The following is a 12,418-nucleotide window of genomic DNA, read 5'->3' as shown; positions in this document are numbered from 1 at the left end:
CTAAAGGGCATACATATTATTGTTTATTTAAATCTATATCTTATTCTTTTGTATCAGGAAACTTTAAGAGATAATTTCTTAAACAGACAATTTTGGGTTCTTAAACAGACAATTCATATATAGAAGAAAATTTATTTTATATCTTAGTTTGTAAATATCTTCATGATATGTTGATTTGTGACATGTTTTCATATTAATTCTTGCGTTTACAGCAACCTTTTCCAAAAAAGTTTCCTTTCTCTGAATTTGTGCCAAAAGTTTACAACCAAATTAAAGAATTTATCTACGCTTGTCTGAAGTTTTCAGAAGATCTTCATCTCAGGTATAGTATGAAATAGTGAAAATGTAAAAAAAATAATGAATAGTGACTCTCTCAATATAAATATTCTGAAAAACATTTAGCTTGGATTTTTGAAGTCTTTCATTTTCTGTTTTGTTCAAGAAAGTATCCCCTAGTTCAACCAGTTTAGGAAAAAACAAAGAATAAATGAATAACTGAACAAATGAGAGGTAGAGTGTATCAGGCAACTCTGAAGATAAAAATAATTGTATGATAGTTTGTGTGACTTGTTTAATAGCCATTCTTAATAAATAAAAAATGAAACATGAGGCTTGTGCAACCACTTTGTTCTTTTCTCTAAAAATGAGATTGATTTTATACAAATATTCTCTTGGAAATGATATTAACATTGGAAGTTATAAACTAAAACTTCCTCCCAGACACAGGGGCTACACTCTCTCCCTACTACCACCAAATGACCGTTACAATGGTTTCCAGGGTATTGTGAAGGATGTTACTGTACTTAAATTATTGCAAGCTCATTGCATAATGGCTTTTTCTATCCTCTTTTGAAGGAAAGGTAATATGGTGAACGTGTAATGTGAGTCAAATCTTGTGAAATCCTTTTCTGGCTTGAATATATTAACTTTTTTTTTGCCTGAAAACTCTTTTTGATACGTCTAACCCTGACAATTTACCAATAAATATTCAGTTTGGGGGGATTTTATTGCTGCCTTTCCTCTTTGGTTACCATTAATTTTATTTCCTGGACTAAGTTTTAAATTTACCTTTTAACCTAGACAGAGATCATGTTGACAACTATAGCTATTATGGGGAGGAGGTATGATATGGGATGTGAGACAAAATATTTATAAAAACAATCATTTCTCTTTAAACACAAGGCCCTCAAAGCAAGAACAACTGCTATATAGAGATTTTTATGAAACTTCAGGGATAATTAGTCTCTTAAATCAAACATTCATTTTTTGCCTTCGCAAATTTTCTCTTATATTGAATAGCAGATGTGGGAAAGCATTATAAATATTGAAAAAATATGTAACTGCATAAATTCTGATGATATAAAACTCCTATTTAAAGAAACTTCTTTTTTCTAATTATTTTTTCATTTTTTGTTTTTTAATTTTGTATATTTTTTATACCATTTTTCATTTTTGTACAATGTATGCATTTTCATTTTGGTTATAGTCCCCATACAATTCCCACCACCCTTGTTTTGATCCTACTCCCTTCTCCCCCCGCCCCCTAGTGTGTCTCTGGCTTATAGTTGCTTGTTGATTTTGATTGTTACTTTAGTATAATTAGTCTTTTCCCTGGTCCCTTATTTAGGTTTTCTAAATTCCTGCTATGAGTGAGACCATCTGGTATTTTTTTTAAAAGATTTATTTATTTATTTATAAAAGCACTGGGTACAGTCAGAAGCACGGGAGGGTGAGAGAATTTACCAGAGCCAGAGCAGGGAACAGAACAGGCAGACTGACGAAATACACTGCTGAGGGGAGCAGCGGGCGCGGCAGGAGAGGTCTGTGTGCCATGTGGGACCCTCACCGGCGGCTTGGGATCGAACTGGCTTTGCAGAGGCTGCGGGCAGCTTTGCAGCTCAGCACTCAAACGCTGCACCACCAGGGGAGGCCCTATTTTTCTTTTTCTTTCTGGCTTATTTTGCCGAGCATGATCCCTTCCAGCTCCATCCATGTTGCTGCAAATTGCATGAGTTTATCTTTTTGGATTGCTGTGTAATATTCTATTGTATATATGTACCACATCTTCTTGATCCAGTCACCTATTTTTGGGCATTTGGCTTGTTTCCATAGCTTACCTATTGTAAATAGTGCTGCTATAAACATAGGGTTGTAGGTGCTCTTTTGAATTAATGTTTCTGTGTCCTTTGGGTAAATACCTAGGAGTAGAATTGCTGGATCATATGGAAGCTCCATCTTTAGCAGATTGAGGAACCTCCACACAGCTCTCCATAGTGGTTGGACCATTTTACACTCCTACCAGCAGTGCGGAGAGTTCCTTTTTCTCCACATCGTCGCCAACATTTGTTGTTGCTAGTTTTTTTAATATGTGCCATTCTCACTGGTGTAAGGTGGTATCTCATTGTAGTTTTGATTTGTATTTTCCTGATTTTTTGACTGGGTTATTTACTTTGTTTTTGTTGAGTCTAGTCAGCTCTTTGTAGATTTTTGTCATCAGTCCTTTATTGTTAATATTGTGTGCAAAAATTTTCTCCCAGTCAGTGGGGTGTCTCTTTGGTTTGGTTACTGTCTCTTTTGCTTTACAGAAGCTCTTTAATTTGATGTCGTCCCATCTGTTTATCTTTTCCTTCACTATCACTGCTTTGGGTGATGTGTCTTTAAAGATGTTACTGAGGTGTATGTCATGTTGTGTTTTACCTGTATTTCCTTCTACATATTTTATGGCTTCAGGTCTTATGTCTAGTTCTTTAATCCATTTTGAGTTGGTTTTTGCGCATGGTGTGAGGTAGCAATCAAGCTTCATTCTTTTGCATATTGCGACCCAATTTTCCCAGCATCATTTATTGAAGAAACTTTCTTTGCTCCATTGCATATTCTTTGCTCCTTTGTCAAAGATTAGTTGACCATACATCTGTGGGTTTACTTCTGGATTTTCTATTCGGTTCCTTTGGTCTGTGTGTCTATTCTTGTTCCAATGCCATGCAATTTTGATTGTTATTGGTTTATAGTATAGTTTGAAGTCTGGGAGTGTGATACATCCATTCCCTTCTTTTTTTTTAAGGATAGCCTTGGCTATTCGGGGTTTTTGGTGATTCCATATTCATCAATATTTCTTCTATTTTAAAGAAAATTCTTTTTAAAAACAACAAATAAATGGGACTGCTATGGTAAAATAATGTTCTAACATTATTTATAAAATATATAAAATAATAACATACATAAAATAATAACATATAAAATAATGTTCTAACATGTTTTGCTTGACTTCAAAAAAATAGAATACACACACAGATCTTTTTTTTTAATATTTATTTATTTATTTATACAAGCACTGGGTGCAGTCAGAAGTGTGGGAGGGTGAGAGAACTCACCAGAGCCAGAGCGGGGAACAGACCAGGTAGGCTGAGGAAACACACTGTTGAGGGGAGCAGTGGGCGTGGCAGGAGAAGTCTGTCACACCATGTGGGACCCCTGCCAGCAGCCGGGGATCGAACCAGTGCCACAGAGGCTGTGGGCAATCTCACAGCCCAGTGCTCAACCGCTGCGCCACCATGGGAGGCCCCAGATCTTTTTATAAGTTATAAAATTAATAGTCTGTAAAGAATTTGGAAACTAAATAGCACAAAGAAGAAAAATTTGAAAGACCCAAAACTCTACCATGTAGTAAAATAACCATTCTCTCTATATGGGAATTTTTTAAAAATTAAGGTAACACTGGTTTACAACACTGTATATGATTTAAGGGAATAATTTCACACTTCCTCAGGTGTGTGTCACCACACCACACCAACCTCCAAACCAGAGCACCCATAGTCCTTTACCCTAAGCCATTAGATTCTCTCCCCATTTTTTCCCTCTAATAGCTGCAACTCTGTAGGCATCTTTCTGGGGTTTGTTTTGGTTTAGTTTTGCCAGTTCGTTTGTTTTGTTTCTCTACATTCTACATATGAATAAATTCATCTGTTTTTTTTTGTCTTTCTCCTTCAGAATTATTTTACTTAGCATAATTCCCTTCAATTACCTCCATGTTGTTACAAATTGCAAGAGTACATCTTTTTTTTTTTTTTATGACTGAGTTGTATTCTATCATGTATATATGCCACATCTTCTTAATCCACTGCTCTGTGCCTGAACACTTAGGTTATTTCTATAATTTGACTATTGTAAATAGTGCTGCAGTTAACATATAAGTGCATCTATGCCTTTGAATTGGTGATTTTGTGTTCTTTGACTAGATACCTAGAAGTTGAATTGCTGGATCATGTGGTGGATCTATTTTTAATATTTTGAGGAACTGCTATACTGTTGTCCATAGGGTGCTTACCAGTCTGCATTCCCAGCAGCAGTGCATGATGGTTTGTGGGAATTTCTTTCCAGTCTATCCTCCATGTGAATATATGCACAGCACTTCTTTAAAAGTTTTGAGAATGTTATAATGATCATTTTATGGTTTTGTTAATACTTTGACCCAAATTCACCAGGTTTTGACATTTTGCCATATTTGCTTTATTGTATTCTCCCTCCCTCATTTACCTTTCTCCTCCACTTCCTCACTCTGTGTGTGTGTGTGTGTGTGTGTGTGTGTATGTGTGTGTTATTAGAAGTACTTATGTTGAATTTGATTAAGACATGTTGAATTTGATTAATTAGCTAGGATACTGTCTGTTCTCTCTGTTGTATAGTTATCATCATTTTTCCTTTTGTAATAAGTAACGTTTGTGTTTGTTTGGAACTACTTTGAGACTAAGTATTTTTTCTGTTGTCAGATGTCATCTACCTCCCTCACCCATATAGTATCATTTAATGATTCTTGCCTGAGTCATTTTTTTCTCTGATAATTATTTATGATTTTAAACATCATCAAAATCTTGTATTTTGTTATTTGGCATTCTATTTTAAGGAGTCCTTCCCTTCTGCTTGCTTGCTATTTATTTATCTATCACCTCCCTGTCATCATAGATTGTTCATTAAAATGGTTCAGTTCTCTACTATCTATGTATTTATTCATTTTTATGCTCAAATTGTCCCAGATGTAACTAGTGTGAACAGCTTCCAACTGCCACCTGTGGTTTTTTGGCACCCTGCAATTTGGCGGGACATTTCTTTATTTTCTGGGAAAAGATGTTTCAGGCTCATCTTGTATGTTTATTGGCCTAACCCTGATATTATTAACCTTTCCACGGATCCTAGTTCCTTTTAGTGTGAGTGGTGTCTTTTAAATAAGATCTGGGCATGTTTTCTTATTTTTAAAATGTGTCTTTTTGAATTGAGAAATAGTGAGGTTTTGTTTTATTTTAATGAATTCTGCTAATTGAAGTATTTATTTCAGTTACATTAATGTACTTAGTGATATGGTTGGATTTAAGCATGCTCTTTGTTATTGTTTTTCTATTTATCCCATTCATCTTTTCTGCCCATTTTTCCCAGTTTCCTTCCTTCCTTTTTGATTAAATTTTTTAAAGTATGCTTTATTTTACCTATTAGCTCGATTAACTTTATTTGTGTGACTGCTCTGTGTATCCTTAATTTACCACAGTTTGCCTTGAATAATAGTGTATCACTTTATATATAATTTAGTAATCTTACAACAATATAATGTAATTTATATTCTCACCCCCTTTGTGTTGTTGGTGTATATTTTACTTATATGCCTGCTTAAACCCTAAAATGTATTACTGTTTCTGCTTAGAATATTTACAATTATTTTAAAATTCAAGAAATGAGTGGTTCTCTAGATTGGTCCACTTCATTTTTAGGCCTTCTCATTCTTCCTACAGATCTAGGTTGTTACACTTTAATATCATTTTTCTTCAGTGTAGAATTTGTTTTAGTATTTGTTTTTATGTATTTTTTGCTGGTGTTAGATTTTTCTAGTTTTAATTTATCTAAAATTTTTTTTGCTTTTGTTTTCAAAAATATTTTTCTTCAGATACAGAATTTTAGGTTAATAATCTTCCCTTTCCCCACACTTTTTTTCCCCCAAAGATTTATTTATTTATACAAGAACCAGGGTATAGACCAGATGCGCGGGAGGGTGAGAGGATTCATCAGAGACAGAGCGGGGAACAGAACGTGCAGCCTGACTGAAATACACTGTTAAGGGGAGCAGCGGGAGAGACAGGAGAGATCTGCTGCGCCATGTGGGATTCTAGCAGGCCGGCTGAGATCGAACCGGCGCTGCAGAGACTGCGGACAGTTTCACAGTGTTGTTCTCAACTGCCTGCACCACCAGGGAGGCCCCATTTCCCCACACTTTAAAGATATCATTCCATTCTTTGTATCTATGGTTTCTGAAGAGAATTAAGTCTTCTTAACTGTTGTTCTTTAGTGTACTGTCTTTTTGTTTCTTTGAAGATTTGAGGATTTTTCTCTTTGTCTTTGTACTTTACAATTTGACTATTATGTGTCGATGTGTTTTTTAAACTGTATTAATTCTCTTTGAGGGGTGTTGAACTTTTTTTTTTTTTTTTTTTTTCTGGGACCCTCGCCGGTGGCCGGGGATTGAACTGCAGGCTGGCTGCGGGCAGCCTCGCAACCTAGCACTCAACCGCTGTGCCACCAGGGGAGGTCCAGGTGTTGAACATTTTGAATCTGTAGGTTGAAATATAGTATCAAGTTTGGAGATAATTTTGTCAGCATGTGCTTAAATATGTTTCCTTTATCATTTTTTTCTTTTTCTTGGGTGATGCCAACCTGTTTGATAAGATAATTCAGGTTTCATCACTGCTTGATGAGCTGAATGTGAATCTAGTTTTTAATTAGTTTTAAGGTACTTCTGATTTCAGTGGCAATTGCAGAAGTCTCTTTGTCCGCAAGATCAAGTTTGAAATTCCAAAGCTTCTATCCAGGGGCTTACTTCTGATCTTAACAGGATTTGAGCTGGGCTGGGTTTCAGATTTAGTTGGTTTTTGCTCTCCTAGGATTGAATTTCAGTAGCGACCTGGAACCTAATCCCCTTGCAAAATTTTCAAGATCTTTCTGATACTTTGCACTTCCCCCACCATTTCTTATAGAACATAATTCCTGTAGGAGTTGATTCTTTTTTTTTTTTTTTTTTTTTTTGTGGGACCCTCGCCAGTGGCTGCCGGGGAATGAACCGGCACTGCAGAGGCTGCGGGCAGCCCCGCAACCCAGTGCTCAACCACTGCGCCACGAAGGGAGGCCCCAGGAGTTGATTCTTAGTTTAGGTTGGCTAAGTGTATTTATTTTTGTTTGTGGGCTCTTCCAGATTCCAGCCTATAAGAATAGCCCACACTTAAAGGTTTGACTGATTTCTCTGCATCCCTGCTAAGGCATTTTATTCCTTCATCCACCTGTACCCAGATTAGGCAGTTGGCCCTATTTATGAAAGTGCGTGCTGCTTTTTGCTCACTTTCAAGAGTTTATCCCAGTGTGCAGTTTAATTCCGTTATTATTATTATTTTTTTTTGGTGCTCATTACACTTCACTGATATTGAAAGAAAATACAGCTTTTAGCCTGGATCTAGTTTTCTTATTTTGAAGGTAGTGACCATGTTTCTCGATATCATATTCAAAATTGGAACTTCTCCTAGATCATTTTAAAGCATGATAGAGAGATTTAATAAGTACAAGATACTATGAGAGTGATGAATAACAGGGGCACCAGATTAACCAATGATGTTAATCACTTTCCTAGCAACCTGTACTTATCATAGCTCATATTGCAATTGATATGATATAATTATGAGTTTAACCTATGAGGGCAGGAACCATTGCAATGTTGATCACAATTGTGAACTCTCTATTTACCAACACAATGCCCAGCTCATTATATTTTTGTTAAGTGAAGTTTTCAATTTAATAAGTATTTGAAAAAGGTGGTAATGGGCTAAATATATTAGTAATTAAATCTATCTTTGCATGGACTCTGTAAAATTATTTTAATGTCTTTCTTTTCCTTAGCCGATTATGGCCTGGCATTCTGTAGCCTTATTTATTTCTAATATTTTTCTCTTTTCCACTTAGCATGATGTATGTGTGTGTGTGTGCGTGTGTATATATAATCTATATTTAAAATTTTAAGAGTTTTAATTCAACCATATTAAGCCTCAGATTTTATTCTGAAGAAGAGAAATCAATGAGATAAAATTTGTGACCAGTGTCCACAAGTGATAAATAATTAACAAGGAACTACTCATTAATCATTATTTATAATTACTTCTTGATATTTATAAATAAATGTCAGTAAAATGATAACCTTATCAGTAAAAAAATGTTTGTCCCAAAAGGGACATATCCAAAAGGCTATATTTTATATAGGTCACCTTGGGTTATATTCAGGATCTTATAAAGAATCTGTTAAGTCCTGGATTTAGTCTGCTGGTTACAAGACTGTTTTGTTTTTTTTTTAAACTTTGCATTTAAAGTTACCTATTATATACTTTTCTTTATGTTTAGTTTCCTTGGGTGAAAAGAAAATGTCTTTATTGATCACTTTTTGTATAATAGGGATTATAAAATATTTATGCAGAATTAAACTCCTGGCTTGAACCATTTATTTGGGAATGAAAACTAAAGAGATGTTATATGAAAGATGCCAGTATCAGAGTGTGTGCCAATACACACACGTTTATATATATATCTTTATCAGCTAATTGTATAGAAAGTCTACAGAAAGACCAGGTTGGAAAGTTACAAATGTTAATAATCCATGAAAGAACTTCTAAGTGTGGGAGAAATTTTGGTTTCAGGATGAGGAGTCATGCTGGGGAACTCTTTACTGAGAGCGAGTACATCATACTATGTAGGCTTTGAGTTTTAGACTCCTGTGTTAAAATCTTTTTTTTGCCATGTACTCACTATGTGACCTTGTATAAGTTACTTAACTTTTCTGTGTTTTCATTTCTTCATTGGTAAGGCAGGGATAATAAAAGTTCCTACTTCATTTGATTATTGTGAAGGGTAAATGAATTTTAATATATTAAAATAGAATAATTTCTGGTCATAATAAATGTTATTTGCTATTATTATAATCACCACTACTACTATTATTATTATGACAAATAACACTTGTACCTTGTTTGTAAAATAATTCTGCTACCTGGTGTGACATACTCTTAACAATTCTTTTACAGCTCAACTGAAATTGATGACATGATTCGTAAATCTACAAACCTGTTGCTAACCAGGACTCTGAGCAACTCTCTGCAGAATGTCATTAAAAGGAAGAATATTGGCCTTACTGAGGTAAATCTTCTCTTAACGGAGACAGCCAAGGCAATATTTGAACAAATGTCTTAAGCTCTTTGCCTTATTTATGAATCACTTATGACTTCTCTGTGGTCCATCATGTTATTCCTTATGGGCTCCTGATGGTTAAAGTGCAAAATGAAATTCCCTGTTTCTCCTTTGTTCAGTTTTGAGAAATCCATTATTTTTTTTAAATTTATTTATTTATTTTTATAGAGGCATGTTTTATTTATTTAATTGTTTGTTTGTTTGTTTGTTTTGTTTATACATGCACTGGGTACAGTCAGAAGCGCGGGAGGGTGAGAGAATTCACCAGAGCCAGAGCAGGGAGCAGAGCAGGCAGAAGGACCGAAGTACACTGCTGAGGGGAGCAGCGGGCGGCAGGAGAGGTCTGCGCGCCATGTGGGACCCTCCTCCGGTGGCCGGGGAGCAGCCGGGGATCGAACTGGCGCCGCAGAGGCCGCAGGCAGCTTCGCAACCCAGCGCTCAACCGCTGCGCCACCGGGAAGGCCCTCCATTATTTTTTTATGTTGTCTTTTTCTCATATTCACTACCTTAGCTGACTTTCCTCTCTGAAGTTGTTGGGATAAATTTCTACTACCTGCCATAGACCTAAAAAATTATTTTGGTTGGAGAATATATTCAACATCAGGTATCATACCCAAATGAATGGCAGTTCAAATATAGCATATGATATGAACTTACAACTTGCCTGCATAAATTACTGATGCCAGGGGTATTGGCATTCATACTCCATAGTTAGTGTTAGACTCAGCTTTTATTTTTGAGATACTTCATGTACGTGAATGGCAAATTATTCTTTATTGTTTAAGTCTAGGGATTTGGTATTGAGGAAACATGAGAGAAAGGCAATCGTCATGTTTCTGAGGAAGCTTGTGAAATCTCACAAGGGGAAGAAGAACATTTTACATATGTTGGAAACTCTATTTTGGCAAACTGAAGATTTGACTCCTTGGCATGTAGTCCTAAAATGTAGAAATATGTGAAGTTTCTTTTCTCTTATAAACCCAGGATTGCTTGGGAGTCAGAGCCTGCCATTTTCTGGAAATTATAGTGCCAAATATAAGAGCTCTGAGAAATTTTGTTTCACAGGGAAAGGGAAAGGCCATCTGTTTTTACCTGTAGAAGTGATCTACTTTGAAAATCAGTTGCTCTCAAAATAAAAAAAATGACATTTTCAGATATACACTGTCAAGGATTATGGTGAAATTTAGCAAATGGTTAATGACACTGACTCATAGTCAAAGACAGCTGGAAGCCAAGTGAACATCTACTTCAGATTTTGGATTGATTTTCTCATTCCTTGAGTTAAGATTTTACCTAGATTTTCTTTTTTTTAATTGAGGTAACAATGTAGAGAAACCAAACTGAGGAGCAGATAAAGAGAAGCTTGAATACTAACCCTTGAAAGCTGACTGTAGAACTGAAGCATCCAGAGGTGGGAGGGATGGGGAAAGGGTGAGAACAAAGAAGGTAGTACAATGGACCATAGTGGTGCACTATGGGTAATTTGAAGGTAGGTACACTGGGGTGGCAATATCTGAGCAGGGTTCCTAAAAATACAACTTCCAAAATACAAATAGTAATGTAAGTGTTGAGACTTTAAATTGTCATATTATAAGATGGGGCATTGGCAGTGATTGAGTTCTAGAACAAACCTTTTTTACAATTGAAAATCTTGTTTGACATTATTTAGGGCAGTACCTAATTTTGCAGAGCTTTCATTCTGTTACCTGGCACATAAATATTAGGTATTGCTGTTATATGCCTGAGAATAGGCTAATTTCTTTTCACAAGCAGTAAAGCTATAGCAAGGCGAGTTTGAGTGAAAATTAGAAAGTCCTCCTGCTTTTGCTGGAGTATACTGTTTTTATTTTGATTCCTAAGTAGGAGAGGAAGTTTGTCATTTGTTTGTGAGGTATCTCTACATTATAACTCTTAATATATGTCATTCAATTTAGTAGTCTTCATATAAAGTCATTTTACACAAGTAGCATAGCAAGACATGTTGTAATAGAAGCAGATTGGGCCATAGAAGACTCTTGAATTTAATTGTGGCTGTGCCATTGATTTACTTTGACATCATAACATCTGATACCTCAATTCTTGGGTTTTGTTAACTCCATTGTCCTTGTCAAGGGTACTCAACAGATCAGGTATGGATAGGAAGAACTATTTCATAATTCTTGGCACTATTTCAATGAGTGCTAAATGTTATTCCTGTCACTGCATATTTTTAGGCAAATGTAGTTTGTTATTAATACTTTTGCATATGAATGAAGGAATATCCACACACCTATTATTATGGTTATTATGATGGTGTTTATATGTATAGATGATATAGACATGATTTTTTTTTAATCAACAAACAATAAATCTTTGTCTTTTACTCTCCTTTGGAAAGAGAAGACCTATCTCCATTTCAGGTAACTAAAGTAAGTTCACATCTGGAATCATTATCATAATAGGCAACATTTGTGGAACAGTAATAGTCTTCAAAGTCCAGTCACAAATACCATACTATTTAGTACAACACCTTTTGAAACAAGTTCAGAATGTGTTATTATTCCTACTTTATGGAAGCATAATTAAAATTCAGGCAGAATGATATGCTCATACAACCATCAAAATGATAGCAATGAGACCTAAGTCCAGGCTGTTCCTTTCAAAATGTGTTCACTTTTATTATAATGTGCTACCTTCCATATTTATTTAATTATCATGTCATAACAAAAATAAAGTTTTTTATAGGAGGTCCATAGTAATTTCGAAATTGTTCTAGTCAGAGATGGTTTTATGGCAAGGAGCATGTATTCACTCAAACAATAGTATTAGAAGCACACAAAGTGCACAGAATCCTGTTTGAGGATTTTATTTTTTTTTAAAGATTTATTTTATTTGTTTTTACACAAGAACCAGGGTACAGGCCAGATATGTGGGAGGGTGAGAGGATTCACCTGAGACAAAGTGGGGAACAGAACAGGCAGATCTACTGAAATACACTGCTGAGGGGAGCAGCCGGCAAGACAGGAGAGGTCTACTGCACCATGTGTGTATCTCCATGGCCGGCGGGGATTGAAACAGTACTGCAGAGGCTGCGGACAGCCTCACAGCTCTCCGTTCAACTCCCTGCACCACCAGGGAGGCCCTGTTTGAGGATTTAATTTTATTTATTTTATTTTTTTAA

At 35.6% G+C, this 12,418-nt stretch overlaps 1 protein-coding gene across 4 annotated transcripts in view; it reads left to right on the top strand.

The window, feature by feature from the left end:
• Window positions 1-12,418, top strand: part of EXOC6B (exocyst complex component 6B) — a 586,102-nt gene that overhangs the window by 315,754 nt on the left and 257,930 nt on the right. For all 4 annotated transcript variants that reach the window (XM_054701727.1, XM_054701728.1, XM_054701726.1 and 1 more), the window contains 2 exons: window positions 213-322; window positions 9,096-9,207. In XM_054701727.1, coding sequence (XP_054557702.1) covers window positions 213-322; window positions 9,096-9,207 — 222 coding nt within the window. The remainder of the gene's footprint in view (window positions 1-212; window positions 323-9,095; window positions 9,208-12,418) is intronic.

This window comes from Talpa occidentalis, unplaced genomic scaffold (assembly GCF_014898055.3).
Source record: "Talpa occidentalis isolate TD23 unplaced genomic scaffold, MPIMG_talOcc4v2.1 talOcc4.5, whole genome shotgun sequence".
Lineage (NCBI taxonomy): Eukaryota > Metazoa > Chordata > Mammalia > Eulipotyphla > Talpidae > Talpa > Talpa occidentalis.
Note: the sequence above shows the minus strand (reverse complement) of the source record. Positions and strands in the feature narration are given on the sequence as shown.